The sequence below is a fragment of the Schistocerca gregaria genome, chromosome X (assembly GCF_023897955.1).
Source record: "Schistocerca gregaria isolate iqSchGreg1 chromosome X, iqSchGreg1.2, whole genome shotgun sequence".
NCBI lineage: Eukaryota > Metazoa > Arthropoda > Insecta > Orthoptera > Acrididae > Schistocerca > Schistocerca gregaria.
In genome coordinates this window covers 45671803-45697348 of record NC_064931.1, presented here as the reverse complement: position 1 = coordinate 45697348, position 25546 = coordinate 45671803, and the positions used below count along the sequence as shown (strand labels likewise).

At 39.4% G+C, this 25546-nt stretch overlaps 1 protein-coding gene across 1 annotated transcript in view; it reads left to right on the top strand.

Annotated features, from left to right (window-relative positions):
- LOC126298412 (uncharacterized) overlaps window positions 1-25546 on the top strand; it is a 538508-nt gene that overhangs the window by 79667 nt on the left and 433295 nt on the right. The window contains exons 5-6 of the mRNA XM_049989733.1: window positions 7674-7824; window positions 9401-9588. Coding sequence (XP_049845690.1) covers window positions 7674-7824; window positions 9401-9588 — 339 coding nt within the window. The remainder of the gene's footprint in view (window positions 1-7673; window positions 7825-9400; window positions 9589-25546) is intronic.

Here is a 25546-nt window from a genome sequence, read left to right as displayed (position 1 = left end):
ATCAAGCATTCGGGAGGACGATGGTTCTATCCCACATTCGGCCATCCTGATTTAGGTTTTCCGTGATTTCCCTAAATCGCTCCAGGCAAATGCTGGGATGGTTCCTTTGAAAGCGTATGGCAGACTTCCTTCCCCGTCCTTCCCTAATCTGATGAGACCGATGACCTCGCTGTCTGGTCTCCTTCCCCAAACAACACAACCCAACTAAGATCAAACCACAGCAGGATGTTGGCATCAAGTATACTGAAGCTGTAAGTTACACCTGTAATGCCAATCAGTGAGTCATGTTGCCTATGTACTGATATAGAACGAATTTCCACGTTTTTATACAAAATAGTACAGACCGTTTTATGTTTCATTAAAGTGATATTTTTCTTTTGGGTCAAGATCAAAACACGGTTCAATTATGATGCCAAGTGGGGGCACAGAGAGCAAGATGGCTAGCTCTGTAGTGCGTACTGATTTACTTTCATTTTTTATGCCAGTAAAATACTGGGCTGTGTTTGGGAGAGTGAAAGCTAGTAAGTTATTTGGGTTCTGTGAATGCTGACGAAGTAGTGTAGGGTCTACAAATGCTGATGAAGCTGTGTGGATTTAGTGAATGCTGATGAAGCATTCTGCCGCTGCTCTCCTCATTTCTTCCTGCCACAATATGAGGAAGAGCAGAGATGTGTTTTAGGTCCCAAATGCACTTTGCATACCTACTTCATATTATTTATAAAGCATGTTAAAAAAGCTCATCTCTTCAACTATTTACTATCCTGCATAACTATTAATTGATTACTAACAGCCTAACAAAGCAGCATACATAACCTAAGATACTTTCATTCATTGGAGTCTCATGGTATAATCTTTTAGACACAAGAAATTAAAAAATCTTCATGGTTAAAAAAGAAAGTTGATACAGCAATCTAAAAATTGTAATCTTCTGCAGAAACATGTTCTCTATTATAGCATACAAATATATTTGCTCCCATCAAACATATTATACAAGAAAGTCTTATTTAGTTAATATCAATATCTAAGAGACTGCTGAAAAAATGTCTCCTTGATGAATTATTCTGTTAACTTGTTGGCATCAGTCTAAATACATTATGTAGGTATTATGCATTCCTCTAATACAAATTCAAAGCTTTTTTCTGAACATTTCATATTTCGTTCAAAACCAGCTTCTATTGTCAAATCTTTTTTTGAATATTTCATAGTTCATTCTAAACCAGCTGTTATTACCAACCATAAATGTTCCGCATGATGTGTACGTGAAACTTTGACAAAGTTTTTGAAATGGCTATTGCATGCAGTTTAGTTATATGACAGAAGGCCTTCCTCTTTACTTTACTTTTTCCTGTGGTTAATTAATAAATGTCAAGTTAACCAAACAGCCATTTTTAATAAGCTGGTAAGACATATAACTTGTTTAGAGTCATGCCAGTAAATACATAAACTTTATCACTTTCATACACACCTGAAAGACTGGATGCTGTTGATGATACAACAGTATAAGCTTAGGCAAGCATACTGCAATAACAAAATTGGTCTTTATTTTAATTATATTTATTTATTGCAATATGTATTCCATAGATCCAGTTCTGCATGTGGCTGTGGAATGAGTCAAAAACATTTAGTTTATTATTACATTAGTTTCCATTAGGACAATTAACAAAGATTAATAAGACAAGTTGGAAACACAATCGGTAAGATAAAGTTACACTCACAAGCAGAGTTCCAGATACAACGTTCTGATTTTGTCCAAACAAATTTTTACAGTTCACATTTAATTCATTATTACATTAGTTTCCATAATTTGATTCCTTGTTGTCTTTCTCCCTGTTGCACGAAACCAAGCCATGTTGTGAGAATTACGTGATGAATTAAGTGGACCATAATATAAGAATGTGAACAGTGTGACATATGGATGTTTCTATCATTCTGAGGAACCTACAAAGATAGCCAAATTTTCATAGGTCACTGTTGGGTAGTAGATCTATATCTACTACAGCTGATGTTGAGGAATTTCCAGTCAGTGAATTAATTTTGAAGATAAATTATATTAATTTCTATGATACCTAACAGAAATATTGTTTTTCACAAATTTGGGCATTCAAAACCACGATACATGATACAAACACAGTTTTTGCTACCCCATATGATTGTCACAAAAGTAAAAATGAACAAAATAAATATCCTTAATGTGAGAAACTATTTCCAGTTATGGTCTTATATCATAGACTCATAATTAATGCTTTTGTATTTTGCACCCACGTAGAAAACATACATATTATCCTGTAGGAGTAATTTCACTACATAAAGGAAAATGCTTGCATGGATTTTATACTGTGAATGATCACTTTTATTGTACCACACCAACACAATACATACATACGCGGGAAAACGAACACTGGTTGTTTCCTCGCAAAGAGAATGTTTCTGTGTCTCTTGTCGACTATTGACTTGTCACTACCACACAGCTCCCCCCTGAAGTGTGGAGCACCCGTTATGGTGGGGTACTTAAACTTCACCTCTCAGCCTGCCCGAGTGCGAATAGGACGGGTGTGAGTGCTGCTTGATGATTCCACTGCTGCATTAGGTTCCTTGGTGTGGAGCTCCGGTGGGTCACAGCTGTCTGGCTTTGTGGAAGGTATGGGTTCATTGCGAGTTGTGTTTGAAGTTGTCTGTGAGATTGCAGTCGGTGCTGTCATTGTCCAACCGGGTTTTACTCGCTCAATGGAAACCCTGGTCTACTTTCCCTGGAGAGGACATCCATTGTGTGTGTGCCCCGTCCTAGCACTTGGTATGGTCCAGTGTACAGTGGCTGCAATGAATGACGTACCAGTTCTGTGCGGAGCATGATGTTGGAACAAGTATCGAGGGACTTGTGTATGAACACTGGGTGCGTGCCGTACTGAGACGTCGGGGCTGCACGTAGCATCTCTGCCTGCTTCCTCATTTGTTGCAAGAGGTGGGGTAGTTGTGTCTCATCTGGGAGAGGAACTGGTGCAAGGAATTCTGCTGGAACACGTAGTGGTTCTCTATATACCAACTCAGCCGAGGAACAACTAATGACTGTTTTTAATGTGGTCCGTAACCCCAGCAAAACCAATGGCATCAAAACCAATGGCATTACAACATGGCTTGGCTTCGTGCAAAAGTGAGAAAGACAACAAGGAATCAAATTATGGAAACTAATGTAATAATGAATTAAATGTGAACTGTAGAAATTTGTTTGGACAAAATCAGAATGTTGTATCTGGAACTCTGCTTGTGAGTGTAACTTTATCTTACCGATTGTGTTTCCAACTTGTCTTATTAATCTTTGTTTATTGTCCTCATGGCACATCAGGACAGCCTTTAAAGTCTGGTGCCACCATTCCACCAAACTGTTGCTGGCCGGGTGGTAGCTAGTTGTCCAGTTTCATTGGAAGCCACAGAGTTTCGACAGTTGTTGGGACAGTGTCGACTCGAATTGGCGTCCTTGGGTTGTGGTAATGAAAAATGGGCACCCAAAATGAGCTACCCAAGTTTCCAAAAATGCCCGTGCACTAGTCTCTGCAGAAATGTCCCTGATTGGTGTAGCCTCTGCCCACCGTGTGCAACGATCCACTGCCATAAACAAGTACCTGTAACCTTCCGAAGGGGGAAGGGGTCCAACCAAGTCAATGTGTACATGCTGTTGGGGTTGGGAATTGTCCTACTGGAGCGTGAACATGGCGTGCCACTTAGCTACATTGACACTCATAGCAGCTGTGGGCCCACTCCCTTGTATCTTTCTTGGTTGAAGGCCACACAAAACGGTCCATTACTAACTTCACTGAGGCATTGGTTCCTGGATGAGCCAGGTTGTGAATGCTGTTGAATACCTTTCGTCGGAACTGGGGCGGGGGGGGGGGGGGGGGGGTGATGTATGGGCGTGGTCTAACAGTGGAGGTGTCCCACCATACCTTAAATGGGCTGCAGGGGGCATCCACAAGTTATAAACATAGGCCAGTTGACGGGTCCACCAACAAGGACTGCAGCTGGGCATCTGAAGCCTGTGCCCTTGCCAATTCAGAATAATCCAACATTGGACTTATCCCGTTAATGCACGAGAAATAGTCTGTCACAATGTTGTCAGCAGCATGGATGTGACGGATGTCTGTCGAAAACTGGCATATAAACTCAATATGGTGGGCCTGGTGGGGGGAACATGAATCGCTGATTTTGTAGAAAGCTGCCACGAGAGGTTTATGGTCGGTGTATATGGTGAATTGCCTGCCCTCAATGAAAGGGTGGAAGTGCCTGACAGTTTCATACACTGCGAGGAGTTCCCTGTCGTATGCACTCCAACGAGTTTGACTCATCTGTAGTTTTCATGAGAAAAAAGTTAGTGGCTGCTAATGACCCTTCACTCTCTGGTGCAGTGCTGCACCGACTGCAACTTGGCTTGTGTCCACTACTAGGGCTAGCTGAGCTCCTGGTGCAGGGTGTGCAAGCCCCACTGCGTTGTGAATGCTGTTTTGCAGTGCCTTGAAAGCAGAGTTCATCTCGGATGTCCATGGGAGTGGGCGCTTGCCAGTTTTATTGTGTCCGGCGAAGGCATTGTTCAGTGGCATCTGGATTGCTGCTGTTCCGGGGAGGTGGCGACGATAGAAATTTATCATTCCTAGGAATCGTCAGAGATCGTAGTAGTTTTGGGGTCGTGGTAGGGTACGCAACAACTCCAGCTTCTTTGGCAGTGGGAAAATGCCCTGAGCTGATACTTTATAACTCAGGAAGGTCATCACGGGTTCCCCAAACACACACTTGTCCTTGTTAAGTGTTATTCCATGAGCACTAAGCCTGCTTTGCACCTCGTTTATGTGTTTCTGATGGTCAGAAACATTCCCCAAAAACACCAGAATATCGTCTAACTAGGCGAAACAATATGGTAGCCCTCTTAGCATGCTGTCTAGAAACCATTGCCATATTTGGGCAGCATTTTTCAGCCTGAATGGCATCACTAAAAATTCAAACAGCCCGAATGGGGTTGTCACTGCAGCCTTAGGTATGTCCTGCTCTGCCATTGGGATCTGATTATAAGCCTTACAGCAATCTAGAACATTGAATATGGTTGCCCCAGCCAGTGAATGGGTGAAATCCTGTATATGTGGCACAGGGCTTCTGTCCGGAACAGTTTGGGCATTCAAAGCTCAATAATCACCTCACAGGTGCCATGACCCATTCTTTTTACGGGCGAGGTGCAGAGGAGGGGACCACAGACTGTTGGATGGCTGTATAGTTACTTCCTGTAGCATCTCGTAGAAAATTGTCTCGGTTTCCCGCAAGCGATCAGGTGCAAGCCTGCAAATGCTTGAGGAGACTGGTGGGCCTGGAGATGTATGGATGTGGTGCACTGTCTCATGCTTCGCCCTGTTCTTTCTTGTTACATGTTGTGGCTTGGGTGTCGCCTTTGCAATTGAAACAGCAGGAGCATGTTGTTGTGCTGTCAATTGTTTTGATGTCATTTGAGCCATCTGCAGGTCCGATTCCTTCATCGCTATGGTGTCATCCCATGTGGGTGCGCTGAGTTTATCTACCCTTGGATATGCATGAGAGCTCGGACGTCCTTGTATTCCCGGGATAACCCATCCATTGGCAGAATGGACGAGTTGTGACTTGCGTAAATCCACGGACAATGCATGTTTTGCCAGGAAATCAACACCTAGTATAGGTTGGTCAATATCGGACATAACGAAGGTCCACTGCCAGTGTTTTCTGTACATATGTGTGGGTGACTGAGTCGTTGACTGCTTTCAAAGTGGTCTCTTCAGCACGTTTGTCTGAAGGGAAGAAATTTACACGCAGAGTGCTGACATCTGAGCTGGTGTCAACCAAAACCATCCATCCTGTAGAGTGAACAGGAATGAAAAGTCTTTGTGAAGCTGTGTACCTTACAGCTGTGGCAGAAGTCGATCTGCACGACATAGAGGGGTTCTCCTCCCATCTGTCTGTGAGTTTAGGCACAGTTGCTTGTTGTCACGGTTGGCTACGCCTAAAGCAGGCCGTGTGATGTGTTTGGGTGCTAGCATGGAGCCTTACACTTTGTAGCTTGCGTGCCAAAGAGCTGGTGGAAGCAGCAATAACCGTTTCCGTTCTTTGCGTGATGCGGCGGGCACATCGGCTGGCAACAACATACGTGTGTGTGTGTGTGTGTGTGTGTCAGCCGCCGCAATGGCGCGTGTCTCTAGCCGCTGCAGCTGGGTGGTCAGCTGATCAATGGCAGTGTGGAGAGATCAGAAATCTTCGGTCACGTCCGGCACTCGCCATGTGGTCGTGGCAGCACAAGCTGGAGGCGCCGCGTCAATCGGCTCCGGCCAAGCTTGGCTGGTGTCGTTGGCTGAGGTGGCTGTGGCGGTGGCCACTGTGGCACTCGAGTCAAGCAAGGACTGTGCTCTATCGGTCACTTGCAGCAACTCACTTAATGGCCAGCCTCGTAAGCAATTAAGGTTAAGCACACCTGTGGAGGTAACTGCTCTTGTCAGATGTTCACAAGTAATGTGTCTGAGAACACAGAAGTGTCCACCACAGCATGTAAATGTCGATAAAAGTCTGAAGGTGACCTGTCACCGTGTTTCTCATGGTACAGGAGGTATGTCATCTGCTGGTCCATAGGTTTTGTGCAACGGGAAATTAATGCTGCCTTCAGGGTGGCATAGGCTTGTTGTGGTGGGGGTTGCATAATTATATCCAATACCAATGATGACACACATTGGTCCAGGTTGCATATCACTAGTGTAAACTGTTCAAAATCATCGAATACTTGTTGCTGCATGAAAATGTTCTCCATAATAGCAAACCAATTTCCAGACATTCGGGAATGAAAGGTGGGGGCCGAATTTGTAACCACGACGCGGGTGGGCCACGATAACCATCAAATGGAAAGTGTGAAACTCGTGGGGGTGGCACCGACGCAGGTGATTAAAATGCGACCACATTTCGTCTGATATCGGCGTGTCCTGTGGGCTGATTGTACGATGCAATGTCCTGTGGCGGTGGCATGGGAACCGCCGGTACACACGGCGTGGCTGGAAATGTAACATCATGGACAAAGTCGATATGAGATGTAGTAATCCATGGCACTGTGAACTGAGGGGTTTGCTGCATCATGTTGAGCTCCTTCTTGATATTCTGGATGACACCGTCGATGTCGCGGAAGAGGTTCTGTGCTGACGATATGTTGATATGAGATATCACGGACAATATCTAAAGAAACTTGTCTACTGTCACACTGCTTAGTTACGGGGTCACCACTTATGTAGGAGTAATTTCACTACATAAAGGAAAATGCTTGCATGGATTTTATACTTCAAATGATCCCTTTTATTGTACCACACCAACACAATACATACATACATTAGCACGGGAAAATGAACACTGGTTGTTTCCTCCAAAGAACCTTGCTTGCAAAGAGAATGTTTCTGTGTCCTATCGACTATTGACTTGTCACTCCCACAATCCTATGCTTTTTTGTCAGCTACTTAGTACAAAGCTCTTTAACAGAGTTTTTCTCAGACATTATTATTCTAAAAAAAATCTACTTTTGGTTTTCTGATGATTGTAAATGACTGGGTTCTTGTCTTAAATATAAAATACTTGTTGTGCGTTGTTTAATCATGTACAGTTTTGTAGCTCTTAATGGTGTTTGATATAATTTTCAGTCAATCTATTCACATAAAAACTACAACAGAGAAACCGAAAGACTGGAAGCAAGAAGGGACACTGAAAAATGTTGGATTAAAATTTGAAATATCATTTTCTGATTTAACTCAAGGTCGTAACAAGCTCAAGAAGGAATATGTCCTGAAAAAGGTAAATTCAGTACCTATGGCTAGATTTGATATATATGTAAATTACAATAAAAAGTATTTAGCAGCTTTGTTGAAGACACTTAATTTTTATTTCAATTTGTGCATTAACGAATCTACTCTTAACCCTAAGACGCCTAAGGGAATGGTTCGTTGAACCCTCAATTATTTTATGTCCCCTGCTTTTGCCCAAGTAACTTTCATACTACATATTCACTTTGAGTTGTTGTTTGTTGGCTATTTTATGAAATGTTAGTGTCAATATATTTTATAGAAAATTCCTGCTATGAAAGAAAAAATAAATAAACTTATTATGGGTCCAACAAACACCCCACCCCCCACCCATCCCCCGCCCTCAGGCTTCCATGCTGTAGAAAATTTCCCTTAGTAGGATTTCATATTTCTCATCTCCACAACAATGCAAGTTAGTTTCTTGTTGGTTGTTATTCTTGATATTCACAACAATCTGTTTACTTTCAGAGGAAGTGATTGTTGATGTCAGTCCGCTGTTATTTATCTTGTAAACTTGCAGTGAGTTAGTGCAGTCCCCAACACGTAGGCCCCCAGTAACTTTAGTGTCCTACTCAGCAAAAACGAAACTGAGTAAGAACTTACTGATGTTGTCAACAATGCACCAAGATAAAGGCACTGTTGGAGGAGAGAAGAATAAAAGTGAGATAAATACAAATTATAATCCCACTAAAGTTGGAATTGATACCATCGATCAAATGGCACATATGTACACCTACAAGAGGGGAACAAAGAGATGGTCTCCATCTGTATTTTACTCTCTCATCGACATTTGTGCTATCAATGGAACCACCATCTTCATCCAACAACATCCAGGATGGAATGAAAAGAAACGCAACAAACGGAAACTTTATCTTTTGCAAACTGGGGTAAAACTAGTGAAATTGCAGGTAGAAGAAAGAAGTGCCAATGCAACAGGGTTATCTGACCGAATTGTTCAATCAGTGGAGACTATTCTACAAAAGAAAATCAAAGAAGTGACAACAAGCACATCAGCCTCGTACAGGGAAAGGTCAGTGCCATGTTTGTGTAAGAAAAGCTAAAATAAAGAAGCAGAAGTACAACAATCTAAGTAAACCAAAACAGTATTGTGGACAGTGTCATAAACATGTGTGTAACACACATTCAGAAAAAATTGTGAAGTGTGTCTCTTGCCTTGAAGTTGAGGACTCAGGGTAGCCTATTGTATATGAACACATCTGTATTTTGTATTGTAATATGTCAATTATTTATTCACTCAATCCAATATTTATAACAATTTATAACAACATTTATAAACCGATGCCTTAGTTAAAATACATAAAGCATTTTGAAAGTTGTAATTTTTCGTCAGTAAACTTATTTAATACCTGTGGGCTTGCCGAACCCTCCCTCCCCCCCCCCCCCCCCCCTTTATGCATCCAAGTTAGAAAAAAAGGCTTGGTTGTCCTAGGGTTAATTACATGCACCTACTATTCTTAAAATTTTACATGTACAAAAGTAATATAAACAAGAAACAAAACTCATTTACTGAATAATACTTATATTTACAAAATTAATTTATTATTTAGATTGACAGTTTAATGAAGAACTTAGCAGAGAGTCTAGAGACAACTCCAGGAGGCTTACCATTAGATAAATTGCACCAAGACAATGTGCCTCAACTCTTGTATCTTCTGTACACTTTAGATAAAAGTGATTTGGAAAGCTATTACAGTGAGCTGGCAATTGGTACAAGCTATCAACAGGAAACAAAGAGGTATGTATTGTAGCTATGTCTGATAATCTTCAAACACATTGATGTTCTCATCTGTAATGTCCACATATCTTTAAACTGACTGACTGGATGGTTACAACAGAAAATCCCTGTGTAAAAAGTTTTTGCTCAAATTACTTTATGGAAACAGTGTGCATCAAAAGTAAGGATTTTGGCAAAATTTAAATTTCAGTTTTATTTATCAGAGGAAACTGCAGCAGTTATGAAACTACTTTCAGCTATTCCATAATGCTATGCAGAGTCATTATCAATATAGTTTAGATTAGATTTAGATTAGATTTACTTTCATTCCAACTGATCCATAGTGAGGAGTTCCTCTAGGATGTAGAACATTTCAGAAAAACAAATAAGCTAATGTATCTTCCACAGGTCCCAAATGTAATGACTGTCATTTTTTTAATGAACACTATATGAAACAATCATTTTACAAACTCTCATTTACTAAGATTGCATTTATGTGCTGAATTTAAAATTTTAAAAAAATGTTTTTTTTTTATTTACAAGGTAATAAACATGTAATAGAACTGCTACAATACTTATTTACAATGAACACATTACTGCACTGAAATGGTGCAAATGTTAGATTTTACTTGTGTGTGTCTATATATATAGACACACAAAACTGAATTTCATTGTTTGTTAAGCTTTTTATGGCTGCTGGCAAGTTATTTTAAATGTGTGTTCCTGAATATTGCACTCCTTTTTGTACAAAAGTAAGTGACTTTAAATCCTTGTGAAGATTATACTTATTTCTAGTTTTAATTCCGTGAACTGAGCTGTTGGTTTGAAAAACAGATATATTTTAATGACAAATTTCATTAAGGAATAAATATATTGGGAAGCAGTAGTTAGTATCCCTAGTTCCCTAAACAGGCTTCTGCAGGATGTTCTTGAGTTCACACCACATATAACTCTCTGGTATGCATACTGTAAGACCTTCAGTACAGACACCATCAGATTATTGGACTTGTCGCTCTAATGAAGTAGGCGAGTGTCAGCAATATGTCTCATGGTATTATCGTGGCGTGTTTATCTTCTGCCGTTAGGTCAGACGATAGAAATGCCACTTGCACGCTTAGAGTAGCAGACTGACGGTGACTAACTTTAAACAGAACTTGATTAATTTTTACACACATTAATTAAAATAATAACAAGCATAAAAATTACTTAACTTGGTTCTGGATGCTATTTACAATTGACAATCTGAAGTTCCTTTGGTATTGGTACATTAATCTTATTCTCGAATATATCTCTGATACTTGACAAAAGTGGCTATACATTTATCTTCATGGCTATGTACAGGAATAGGGTAATCTTATTAGGTGCAAACTGAAACTTGACTATAGACTGGTACAGACAAATGTAGAACTCATACATTCTGGTACAGACTAATGCAGACTGGTACAGTCTGATGCAGACTGACTAATCGGAGGTCTGTACACTCGTTATAATACCCCGCGCGTTCATGTATCACTGTGCTAGTGTGATCTGTGAGGAGAAAAGGTTCTACATTAGCAGCAATCTCATTGGCTGCATTACATATTAATACGCGGATCAGCAGAAGCAGAATTTGGTCTGTCTCTATGGCAGCACCATCTCGTAGTGCGGAGATGGACGAGCGCTGCGCCTGCGCTGTTGTGCTTAGCGGGGTGCGCTTTAGTGAGGAAGTTGTGTATGCGCTGACTACTCGGAACTATGTACACAACAAACTCTTATTGCATGATTTTGTGCCCAGAAAACTTTAGCTTGGCTTGATGAATTACACCAAAGAATAATCCTATATGACATCATGGAATGAAAGTAAGCATAGTATGCCAGCTTTTTTAATTTTTATATCCCCTATGTCTGACACAATTCACATTTAAAATAGAGATTTATTAAGATGATTCAGCAGTTCTGTGGTGTGCTTCTCCAGTTGAATTTATTATTAAGCTGCAATCCAAGAATTTAGCACTGTCCACTTTTTCTAGCTGCTTATCATCGTATGTTAGGCATATACTTGTGGGACACCCCTTACAAGCTCTGAACTACATGTAGTGTGTTTTTTCAAAGTTTAGTGATAAAGAATTGGCTAGTAACTAGTGATTAATGTCCACATATATTTTATTAGCCAATCTTTCTAAGACTACACTTGATTTGCTATTTATTGCAATGTTTGTATCATCAGCAAACAAAACATACTTGGCATCTGGTAATGTTACCGATGAAAGATCATTGATATACACAAGAAAAAGTAAGAGCCCTAAGATGGAACGTTGTGGGACCCCACATGTAATTAGTTCCCAGTTGGATGATGACTGATAGCTTAATACATGTCTCTTTCCTAATAACACCCTTTGTTTCCTGCCAGAGATATAAGGTTTGAACCATTTTGCAGCATTTCCTGTTACACCATAATATTCTAATTTACTTAAAAGGACATTGTGATTTACACAGTCAAATGCCTTTCACAGATCACAAAATATACCAGTTGCCTGCAATGAATTAAGTACATTTTCACTGTAAGTGTAGATAGCCTTCTCAATATCAGAACCCTTTGGAAATCCGAACTGTGACTGTGACAGTATGTTATTTGTGATAAGATGGTTATAAAGCTAATTGTAAATTACCTTTTCTAAATTTTTTTGAGCATGCTGGCCAAAGTGAAATTGGATGCTATTTCTTTATCTCCCTTCTTAAACAGTGGCTTAACTTCAGCATATTTCAGCCTGTCAGGAAATATTCCACTGATAAACAACTGGTTATACAGATAGCTTAATATGTTACTTAGCTCAGAATCACATTATTCAATTAAATTCGTTGATATTTCATCATACTCACTAGATGTTTTTATTTTTATTTTAAAGATTTAATGATGAACATTACTTCTGCTGGGGTAGAGAGAGTCATATTCATATGACGGGAGTTACTTTAAATGTTTGCTCTGAGGTATTCCATAGCAGCATCTACAGAACCTGACAATCCCATCTTTTGAGTAACAGTTATAAAATGTTTGTTAAAATGTTCTGCAACACTATAAACATCTCTTGCCAATGTATCAGCATATGTAAAATTACCTACTGTTGCTACTGTTGATTTTTTTATGTATAGTACTGAAGAGCGTATTTCACTTGGCCACTGATAATATTACGGATATGTAAGTGACAAGGTATTATGTATTGATTTCAGTGTTATGTTTCTGTTGTTACTATGTTGGTGCAATTTGCTCTGTTTAATATCTTTTCTTGTATCTTATATTTTATGCCACAGATTTGATGATGGAGTTCTCCTGAAATGCTTCATATGATGAAAAATAGAATTATTTTAGTGATCAGAACAAGTGTTTTAGCATTTAGTGACAATATGGTCACAGATCTTAATAGTTACTTTTTGTCTAAAGTGACAAGATTTCTTCAATATGCACAAAAAAACTTTAAACTTTCTGCATCTTTGCTGATTTCTAATTGATAAAATGCTTTCCCTGTACTCCTTTCAATAATATTAAATAATTATTTTATTATCCAAGTTGTCAGTTTAAGGTAAGTTATGCATACTCCTGAATTTCTTAAATTGTTTTCCTAATATTATTACACTCAAATACTTCCATGTCATTATTCCCTATGGCAATTTTTCTCTGTTCTGAAGACATGTTCATAATGTTGATAACTACAATGATGAATGCTTCCTTCATGATTTTTTAATACTAAATTTGATTATATGGTGAGTAACAGTTTGCAGCAGTATGCTAAATTTAATAGCAAAAATGGACTAATTGTGTGCATCCCTTCAGGCAACCTTTTCATGGTTTCTGTAAACTCTCATATATTTTTATCATTTATCAGCCCCACTGTTTTCCTTAGCTGTTTCTTAATTGTACAAGCCATTCATTTGTATAATTTGACTGTAATGAAACTAACTGTACTGTGAGATCTGACAATATAGTTACCACACAACTGGCATGTGATTGTTTAACTTCATCTGTTTTAGGTTAATATGATCTCAAGCAACAAATTAAGATAAGGTAAGAGTTGCATGAGAATATATCAGTAGGTGCAAATAGCATCTCTTTTTATCTTGTTCTTTCAGATTTATTGCAGAACTCTACATTTAAATCCCTACAAAACTAATAATTCTGTCTACCAATGGAAAATACAAGATAGAATAAAGACAGTATTATGAAAAGTATAGATTGCTACTCACCTTATAGAGGAGACATTAAGTCATACACAGGTACAACAAAATTATTGCTTTTGGTAAAAAGGACTTCTTCTAAAGTAGAAAACACCCAGAAGCACAACTCACATGCATATGACCACTGTCTCTGGTGGGTGAGGCCAGCTTGTTAACAGCCATAGATAGTGGTCATGTGTATGAGAGTTGTACTTTCTACTTCAGAAAAAGGCCTTTTGATCAAAAGCAGAAATGTCTATCAGTCTTTTTGTTATGTCTGTTCATGATTCAGCTTCTCATCTATATGGTGAGCAGCACTCTAGTATTGTTGTTAATGATTCTCTCTTATAGAAAACTCAAATTTACAAGTACTCCACTCAGGGCACATATGTAACTGACATGCCACACAGAGTGGACTAATAGCCATACTGCACCATCTTCAACTTTGAAATTTTGCACATATGTTCCTCATAGAATAAAACTAAGTTGCACAAAATTTGAGTTCTAGATGCAAAATTTCAAGATCTTTTGAGGCTTTCAGTAAAAGTGTGGAAAATATTGCACAAACTCTGCAACAGTTTTGGACAAATTTAAGAAAGCTTAGTACTGAAACTAGGGGTGACCCATTTGAGATATATGCATTATATACACAACTTTTTGTCCTTAGCACAATGTTTAAATTAAAATTTCTTGGTTACATCATTCATTGATTCAATGCTGTATGCTGTATGGAATCAAAGTTTTTTTTGACAAATTTCCCCATAGCTGTTCCATGAAGGCTTTACTTGTTACCAGTTCTGCAAAGCTACAGCAGGTATTTGTGAGTACTACTGGAGTATTTAATTTGTAGACATAGCATTTAAAACTATTGCCTCAGTTTTTCATATTTTGATGTCATATTATGTAATATTATTACCTCTTATTTTTCTTTACTTTCATATCATTAGAAAGAGCAAGTGCCATTCTACTAGAAACAATTTTTGTTTTGGTTGTTGGACCAAATGGATAAAGGCTTAAGAAATAAGCTTGAAAGTGGTTCTGTCAAACATCTGCAAACCATCATTTTGTATGAGAAACATAAAAATATTTGTCTAATATTTGAATTCATTTATCCAGTTATGAAAAACAGCTTCTGCTAAATGTTTTGATTCATAATATTCAGTTCAGTGCATTTTAATTCTGCCTAATTTGGAAATTCTCAAACAAAGTTAAAAGCCTTCTTTTCATGTCATCAGAAAGGATTTCATGCTTCATCATGCCAGGCAATGGTAATATAACAACCTACATGTTATAGTTAAAATATAGGTTCCACCATCTTTTACAATGTATAAGCACTCTAACTGCTGCAAGAAACAAGCCTTCATCATCAGAATTATTCTCCAAGAATTTATAAAAGTTGTAAATATAGAAAAAAAGTCACCTCCCTTGCTACCATCTCTTCCCAAAATGTGCTTCAACATCATTAATACAGTCAATAAAATAAACTGAAGTAAATAAATGTATGCATTGGGTAAATACAGGCAGTGTCATAGCAACAGCTATTCATGCATTTGGCATATACACCTCTAGGAAAACCACATCTAAATATAAACACGTAAGTATCAATACCAACCATTTTGCTAATGATCAAAGGTAATACACATCCTTACAGAGATGCTCAAGGAGTTTGAATCTTGTCATGCCTGAATGTCAGCAGTATTATCATAATTAAAGTAGCTAACCACAGATAGGTATTATAATAGAAGCACATTTTTTTAAAAAAAGTTGTTCGCATTGCCTGTAATCTGTTTTTCCTGTTAGGTAACACAGAATCAAACTGTTCCAGTAGCTGCAGTTTTCTAGCCTTGTCCTGTATGTACAAAATTGTTAGATCATCTTCAGTAATCAACAAAAGGCAGCCAGTTTCATGGATGTACATGGCTATGTCTAGCTTTTCAAAATTATTAAGCTGGAAAGCATCCCTGAATTCCTTGTATCTCAACTTGGAACGACTTATCACTCTGACTGGCATAGTTTGCATTACAATTGTTACACTGAATTTAGTAAGTTTATCATATTTACCATCCAACAGCCTTGCCACAGTGGTAACACCAGTTCCTCTCAGATCACTGTCAGGCTTGGCTAGCACTTGGATGGGTCACTGTACAGGTCTGCCAAGTGCTGTTTGCAAGCAGGATGCACTCAGCCCTTGTTGGGCCAGTGGAGAAGCTACTTGATTGAGAAGTAGCAGCACTTGTCATGTAAACTGACAATGACTGGGAGGGCAGTGTGCTTACCACTTGCCCCTCCATATCTGCATCTGGTGACGCCTATGGGCTGAGGATGGAACAGCAGCTGGTCAATACCATTGGGCCTTCAAGGCTTATTTGGATGGTGTTAGTTTTAATATGTTTACCAGTCTCCAGTTTTAAATCACTTTTTAATTTATGTCATTGTGTGCTGCTGATTTTAATTGCAGTACTTCCAATATTTTCACTCTGTATTTAACAAATTTTGTGCTTTTATATAACCTCATGGATCTTATTCCAAGACTTTCTGACATTTTAGAAAACAATGGCCAACTCTTGTCAAACTTTAGCTGAGCTATCTGAAGTTTCCATTTGTCCATCACCATCAGCATCTGAAGCCTTTCAGAACAACTGAACAGCAAGCTTATTGTGAACCTAATAGTGTCATATTGGTTCCAGGTTATGACTGAAAAAATTTCATTTAGTGGGCTTTCTTAAATCAATTGCTCCTGCTTGATCAAAAGCATTTAAGCACATTTTAATAAAATAATTTGTTTTCTAAAAAGGACTGCAGTGATGCTTTTGTGTGAACTCAAAGTGAGTGAGAAACAAGGCTTCATGATAGAACCAAATCACGGAATCTGTTCCTGGGTCATAGCAACAGTGTAGCTTCCCCAGTTCTCATTGATGAAGTTGGAATTTTTGCAGTGAACCCCTTTTTATAATTTTTAAAAATATAGCACTTTCAATTGTCCTGATAATCAGGTGCACAACATACTAAGTGAAGTCCAACATCTGAATCCCTATTGTGCGATCTGCTAAATCAAGGCCAAGATCTGAATTGATTTGTCCTACACAAAATAATTTTAATTAGAAATAATTCTATTTTTATTGCAGGCTTGACAAATAAACTGAAAACACATTGTTTTGTGTGTATTTGTTCTCTTGGTTATAATTAAAAATGATGAACTACATACCACTCACATATATATGATTGTGCAAATCTATAAATGACAGACAGGAAGTTTTAATTATCACCTCAAAAAACTAAAGCAACAACCATGAATGTTGATGGTAGAGTCACTCCTCCTCTGCATATTGGCCTTTCACTGTGACACATTTTTGCCAATGCTGCATTGCTTGGTAGAGATACTGATTGTAGAGGTAAGCATTTCAGATGTTCAGGGAAAGTTCCACCTCGAAAATCACCTTCTTGTCATTCTGAATATGATTACCATTCAATACTTTATTCATCCAAGGAAAGAGAAGAAGTCAATTGGTGCCACGTCAAGAGAAATTCTGTGATGATAAAAATTTGATAGCACAAAGAAGGAGCACTCCTACACAGATTAAGCTTGGGCACTGCCTGCCTTTGACAGATGTTTGCAACCCTCATGTTGACAGCCTCCTGCAACCTCTTCAAGAGATTTCGCTGTGATGGTTTGCCCCATACAAGCATTATGTCTTAATACCACACTATTGCAGGTGCAAAATATACTCAGCATACCTTGTCTGATGACAGTTGGATTTTTGTCATTTTCAGTGGAGGTGAAGCCACATGTTTCCACTGCTTGCTTTACTTCTTTGTCTCAGGGCCATAGTGGAGCATCCATGATCATTAGGTAGCTAAAAATGTCACCTGGATTCCACTGATACTTGTATCTCTGCTGCTACCCTGATTTGGTGGGCTTTATGAATGAGGTTGAGTCACCATGGCATATCTAATCCAAATATCTCACCTTCATTATGACTGTATTCAATATTGAGCCATCGTGAGTTTGGACAAAACTATCATAGAGTTTGCGTGTCACTTCTCAGTACTCTATTGAAAGTGTCCTAAAACAGAAATATACAAATTTTATATAATAGTTTTACATAACTATAGGCAATAAATTGCTTTGGTGAGAAAAAATTTACAATTTTACAAAGGAATAATAATGCCATTTTTAATTTTTACACTCACAATAAATTTTGCATGTAATCCAAATACTTTCAGGCACCCCTGTTCACAGCATTCAGATGTTGAGGCGGTGAGCTCATTTCCAGGCACTCCTTGCCATGTCCAGAGTGATATTCATGCTCAGGAACTGACCTCGTGCCGCCCCCCCCCCCCTCCCCCTTCTGCCCCATGAGAAACTAAATTAAAATTAAATGGTAAATTTTTTTGTAATCTAAGTCAAAGTTTACAGCTCTATTCAGCTGATTCGTTCATTTACTCCCATATTCCTAAAGCCACCACACTTTGTGTGCTTGGGAAATGTACTACCAGTATCAGTGTCATGTACCCTTCTCCAGTTTGACTCTTGAATTGTGCACACCAAATTATAGCACAGTTTCTTGGTCTGCCACAGCACTGCACACTTCATGTTGCCCATATAACACCAACTGTTCTGTCTGCATTGTTACCACTGGTACTATTATCAAACTGTTCACCCAGAATTCAGTAGCCTATCCAAACAGTTTGTCTTGACTGTGTTTAACTTTTCAGTTTGCTAAACATGAAACAAGTTTCAAAAATAAAATCTTTCTTTTAAAAACAGATAACATGTAAGTGGGTCCTTACATGTTAGGTGGACCTTTTCTTTATTACATAATATCAGAATTTAGCTTATTAATCTGACATTTATTATGATGTGAGTCAGCAACCATTCTGTTCTGAGAAACTAAATGTTATGTCACAGAAGAAGCTGAGTAGCACAGTCCCTGTAGTATAGTGGTTATGATACTAAACTGTTGCATGGAGGCTCATGAGTTCAGAACACACCTGAACTGTAAAATTTTAATTTCTATATTCGGTTTGAGTACATTCTAGAAGTATCGACAAATGTCAAGAATAATTGTACTGAAATGTTCTGTAACTGTAGCTCTTACATGTGCAAGTGCTGAATAAACCTTCGTTAAATGAAGTTAGTTTTCATCATTCATCTAATTACACCTTCTTCTCCGTGACATTATTCTTGTGGAGGCGCTGGGTATTGGAACATGTGATAGCACACATTATTGACGACACAGTGGCTCCCATCAGACCACAACAGAGCCTCCATTTATGTGGCGAAAAACCTGAGTTCGAGCCATATTCAACAGATCGCAATCTATCGGAGACAGAAGAAGAAGACATTACAATGACAACAACTGTGTGCTACCACATGTGACATCCTTCTGGGTTCTCTGGTGTCGATGTCCAAGATCCAAACAAGTGGTTGAACTTATATGAGCGTAAAGCCAAATTTAACAAACAGAATGACATTGTGTTTTTGCCTAACGTATTTTGTACTTGGAGGGCACTGCCAAGCTGTTGTATGAGAACAACGAGGAGAAGTTCACAAGCTGGTAAGTATTCAGGGGGAACTGCTCAACTATTTCAGTGACACACAAGACAGAAGTGCAAGGCTGAAGATATATTAAAGTGCAGGGCACAGTGTCCAGGAGAAACTACAGCATCCTTCATTCAAGACGTCTTGGAGCTGTGTGAAATAGTGAATCCTAGAATGAAGAAGGAAGATAAGGTTGCACATCTCACGAAGGGTGTTGCTGAGTACATGTATCAAGCCCTACTCCTGAAGGAGGTTTCGACAGCAGAAGACTTATTAAAATGGTGCCAGTATATCAAGACAATGCATCAAAAAAGAATTACACACAAGAAGTTTGAACGGTTTCCAAATGTCATATCAATGTCTGTGATGGAGGAAGGAACTGATTTTACATGTGTTCTGCATCAGATACTGATAGAGGAAGTTCAGAAGGCACTTGGATTGCACGGAAAGCAAAAAACTGAGAAGCTCCAAAAGGTAATAAGGGAGGAAGTGGAACAGGCATTGAACCCAATCTCTCATCCTTCAATTTCCCTTTAAAATGGTGAAAAAGTCGAGACCAAGGAAGACTTACATCTGGAGGACCCAGGATGAGCAACCAGTATATTTCCACTGTGGATGACCAGGACATGTGGTGCGCTGTTGTCAAGAAAGGTGACGAATATGTGATGACACCCATGCCAGAAGACAGCAGACTAATCTTAGTCAACACCAACTCCAGGACGCTGAAGATGGACAGGAAGATGTGGGTGCAGGACGACGTAGATCCCCATCACCGCAAGCTAGCTGCTAGAGAGGACACTCCCCAACACACCAATCAAGGTATCTGTCACTGTTTAGAAGGTCCAGCTGATCACGTAGCCACCGCAACCTGGAAAACTAAAGGGTGCAACCTTTCTTGGAGGTGAGGACGCTGAAGACAAAAATCCTCTGCCATTGATCACTACAAAAATGATAGGAAACTACATCGATATCCTCATGGATGGCCAACCAGCCCTAGCTCTTGAGGAGTCTGGAGCATCATATTCAGTCATTTTGGAGAAGTATTGTCGCCAGTTGCAGAAAACCGTATTCATCAACAATAAAACATCTCTGCTGAAGGTGGCTGACGGGAAATGTGTTAAACCTACAGGAAGATGTGTCATTCGTGTGGGTATAAGTGGGCATACACAGCCTTTAGAATTCATCGTCTTACAAGAGTGTAGTCATGACGTTATTCTTGGATGGGACTTTATGAAAGCTTCTCAGGCCATTATAGATTGTGGTTGCTCAAAGATTATGCTAGATGAGATGAGATACTGTGGACAGGAAGATGCGCATCTGAGTGTGTGGAGACTATGTGTGCTGGATGAAGTTATCATTCCTGCAGTCAACACTATAAAGGTAAATGTCATGTGTTATGCTATGGATCTTGTAGTGGACTGTGAGAGAATCATACCACTGAAGCATAACTTGGTCATCCAGGCTCGGTGGTCTCGTTTAAGAATGGATATGGTGAATTATGGATAGTTAACAGTCACCGAGAACCGCAGATCCTTCCAAGATGCATGTGCACAGCAAACACTGAGCTGTTAATTGCAGAAGAGCTGAGCATCATAGAAACCTCCCATGCTGAGTCTGTGGGCGAAATTGGCATGACCACTATGAGACAGCCCTATAAGGATCCTGCAACCCAGGGTAATTTCGAATCACCAGTGACAGTCAACAAGTGGAAAGGTGATGAAGAGCGTAGTGGCAAGGAAAGTTCTGAGAAAATCACCACCAGTGCGAACATCGGTCATCAGGAATCAGAGTATGCAGGACCGATGCCTCATTCCCGAACTAAGTGGACATAACACCGAGACACTGTTCTCTTAAGGAGTGAGCAATGTCACACAAGAATCTGAGTTTCACAGTCACTGTAGTGTAGTGGTTATGATACTAGACTATTGCATGGAGGTTCTTGAGTTCCAAACTCACCTGAACTGTAAAATTTGAATTCCTATATTCAGTTCGAGTACATTCTAGAAGTATCAACAAATGTCAAGAATCATTGTACTGGAATGTTCTGTAACTGTATATATATACTGTATGTGTTCTGGCCAGATGCAATTCGCTCTGCACTCTTGTATGTGCAAGTGCTGAATAAACCTTCATTGAGTGGAGTTAGTGTTCTTCATTCATCTAATTACACCTTCTTCTATGTGACAGTTATTAGACTACTTAACCAGAATTCAGTAGCCTATCCAAACAGTTTGTCTTCACTGTGTTTAACTTTTCAGTTTGGTAAACATGAAACAAGTTTCAAAAATAACATCTTTCTTTTAAAAACAGGTAATATGTAAGTGGGTCCTTACATATTACATGGACCTTTTTCATGTTTCTGTATTACATAATTTCAGTATTTAGCTTGTTGAACTGACATGGGTTCTGATGTGAGTCAGCAATTATTCTGTTCTGAGAAACTAAATGTTATGTCCTCATTGTTAATGATAAATGGGTGGGAGGTGGCCAGAGACATCTGTTGTCTTAGGAATCTGGACAGGCAAGTGAAGGATTAGTTGACACAAGTGCATTTTAAATAAATATATTTTACTCAATATATTGTTGAAGAACTGTTACACTGTTGACAACTTGTGGCTAGCTATAAGCAGTGGCCTGATATGAGCGTATGTCTATGTACACTGAAAGTTTGTCAGGAGAACTAGCTACAACTGCTTGGTATAACCTTCAGCACCAAATAGCAACATGGAACTAATCTCAAACTAGAAGACTGGTGCCCAGCTGCCCACCACTTATAACGCTGTCCTGATGCTCTTCACTAGTTGGCAGCCTGAGGTTCTTCATTGGTCAGGTCATTCTATTGGTGGCATGTTCAAAGCACTGTTCACAGTGCCCACAGAAATCATCGTTGTTGCACCAGCTCAGGCAGTATTGATAAGCTACGCTAATACACTCCCCTTCCTCCCCCTAACCTCCTCACCATCATTGTGTACTGATGATTGCTGCACCAACAGCAGGAACAAGGCACGGATGCAGAAAGTTATGAGGAACCAGGAACTGAATCTATGGATGGAGCCAAGCTTCTGTCCATGCCTTGGCATTTATCTTGAGACAATCTCAGAACACCAGCTGAGAAACAAAATGGAGGTTGCACCCCTGCATCCAGCAATGGTGTAAGGTCTTCTTGTGGTGAAACCACAATAGTGTGTTGAAGTAGTGTGGTGGGGATGGGATTGTAGTTTATCCATTTGCTGCTTAAAAGTGGAAGAAAAGTATTTTGCTTCTTCATTGAACTTTGGATAAAAAGGAGCAGTGTTGATGCGATTAATTCCGTTAGCTGTACAGGAATCCTCAAATTCTGCAGACACAAACTGAGATCCCTTGTCAATCACAAGCAAAACCGGTAAACCCTCAAGGCAAAATATGGGTGCAAGGCTTGAAGGATGCAAAAAGTCATCACAGAGTCATGGGAATTACAAAAGGAAACTTTTAAATCCTTTGACAACAACAGCTGATGAGTGTTCAAGTAAGGTCTGTAAAATCCAAATACAAGCACTGTCAAGGCACTTCAGGCTTTGGCCAGTCAAGAAACCATTGAGAAGGGGTTACCTGGTGTTCCACACAAGCATGGCACAGAGCCATCATCTGCTCTATTTGTGAGTCCATGCCAAACCGTGTGCAATGTTTCTCTCCCGAGGACCTTTGGTATCTCTACACACAGTTGTTAAGATTCAGTGCATAGCAATACGACACCTCGTTGCACGAAATAGTCATACTGACATGCGAAGCATCAGCGAAACATAGGGCTAACAATTTGTTTCATAGTAAGAGGCCGAACAGTGCAGATATAGTGTGACAGAATCTACAAGTCCAGGTCCAATGCTCTTGCCTGGGTGATCTTTTGGTGATCTAATGGAAACCAGTCCAGTGTGCCTGAGTCCTGTGCATCAATAAGGCAACAAGATGCCTCTGATGCATCAAAGTCAGCACCTGATCCCAAAGGAAGATGTAAAATCGTGTCTGCATTAGCATACTTGGATGTGGACCTGCAAGTGCAATTGTGTTGGATGAACACCTTGTGGATTAATTACATGGCCCAAGTACTGAATCTCAGTTTAAAAGTTTGCACACTTGTCTCTGTTGCATTTAAGGCCTGCCTCTGATAACACTTGGAACAGGGGGCACAAATTACTAAGTTGCTTATCTGCTGTGTGATTAGAAACGATTATAACATCTAAATAATTTGTACATGAAGGCACAGATGCAGTTAATTGTTCTGAAGAGTGCTGGGAAATTGCTGGTGTGGTTGCACTACCGAAAGGCAAATAAAGAAATTTGAAGAGTCCCACTGCATATTAATGACAAACACTTGTTGTGGCTTTTCATCTAAGGGGATCATGTAAATTAATCTTAGAGAAGTGACAACTAGCTACCAAATGGTCCATAAGTTCATCAGGTTGAGGCAAAAGAAATGAATCAATCACTGTTTGAGGCTTCACTGTTGCCTTAAAAAAACTAAACTCCTCCTGAACAAGCTGTGAAGGCCCAACAGTACCGACTGCCCGTCATCTCATCCTCAGCCCATAGATGTCACTGGATGTGGATATGGAGGGGCATGCAGTCACCACACTGCTCTCCCAGCCATATATCAGTTCACGAGACTGGAGCCACTACTTCTCAATCAAGTAGCTCCTTAATTTGCCTCACAATGGCTGAGTGCACCCCACTTTCCAACAGCATTGAGTAGACCAGATGGTCACCCATCCAAGTGCTAGTACAGCCTGATAGTGCTGATCTTCTGTGATCTGATGGGAACCGGTGTTACCACCATGCCAAGGCTGTTGGCCGCTGTTGCCTTAAATTCTACATGAATACACAGTTTGCCTGAAGGCTTCTTGACAAGAACTAATGGAGATGCCCAGTGACTGGCTGTGATGGGTGCAATAACACTACTGCCCTGCCACTATTGAAGTTCCTGAGAAACCTGTTCTTGGAGCATGTGTGGTATAGTGGGAGCCCTTAAGATGTGAGACTGCTAATTGTCTTTCACGGTCACATGCACAGAAAACTTAGAAGCTTCATCTAAGTGACCAGCAAACAAGTCTTTCAATTCAGCACACAATTGAGTAACACTGTCCAAATCAAAAGGAGTAACTGACAACACATTGTCTACCACACGCTATCCAGATCAGTCGAGTGAATCAAGGACAAACATATTCGCATGTACTGTGAACACGAAACCTTAAATTTCACAGTCTTTTGAAAATTGTGGTATATGGCAGGAAATATATATTTTTCCTTTATTTATTGACACTTATTTGTCTTCCATATTTTGTATAGCTTCTAGAAAACTTACATTATTACTAGAGAAATCACACTGCCTTATAACTTTTTTCCTTTGATTGTGCCCTTAAATATGAACTTTAATGGTCTTTTCAGAGTAATTACTACATTTGAAATGTTTTTGACTTAATACTTTCTGAACAAACTTTCCTGTTATCCCTGCATTTTCAGTGTCTTACTTAAAACTCTACTCAGTTGCCAGTATTTGGAAAAAAAATTAACTATTTTTTTCTTTTTTCTCTTACTATGATCTTACAAGCTTAATGTCAAGACTGACTTTACATGGGGAACATCACAAGCCAAAAAATCCTGTTTTAATGTTTAAACAGTGAATCTTTATTAGTCCTACTTCTTTTTCAGGCAAGAACCAGTCTGTGTTCAAGGAAAAGTGTACCCAAAGTCCTACAAACAATCCTGCCTAGTTCCACCACCATTTTGTTCCCATATTCAACCCAAGAGAACAAAGCTCTCTTCAGGTGCTGGCATCTGGATAAAACTGACTATCAGTAGTGTTGCTAAAGTTTGGTGACTCAACACAGAATCTGTGCTCAAGGACCAGAGTACCCTAAGTTCTACTAACAATCTTGCCTGACAAACAAAAGCAGTTGGTGCCACCACCATTTTGACACTATATTTAAGACAAGAAAGCAAATCTTTCTTCATTGCTGGTGTCTGGATACAACTCAGAGCCTCAAATGTTCCCAGAGTTTGGGCACTCGACATGGGATTCTCTTAAGCAAATAATGACACTGTTCATGCTTCCAAATTAATATACTCTATTGTCAATTCAGGTCTCGGTCTAACTTTTTTGGCAAACAAATCTGTAGAAACACTACTATATTCCATAGCCAAATTTGATTGGAGGCTACAAAACAATAATAATGTACTTGAGTAAATTTAGCATACTCAGTGCTCTTCTCAACTCAA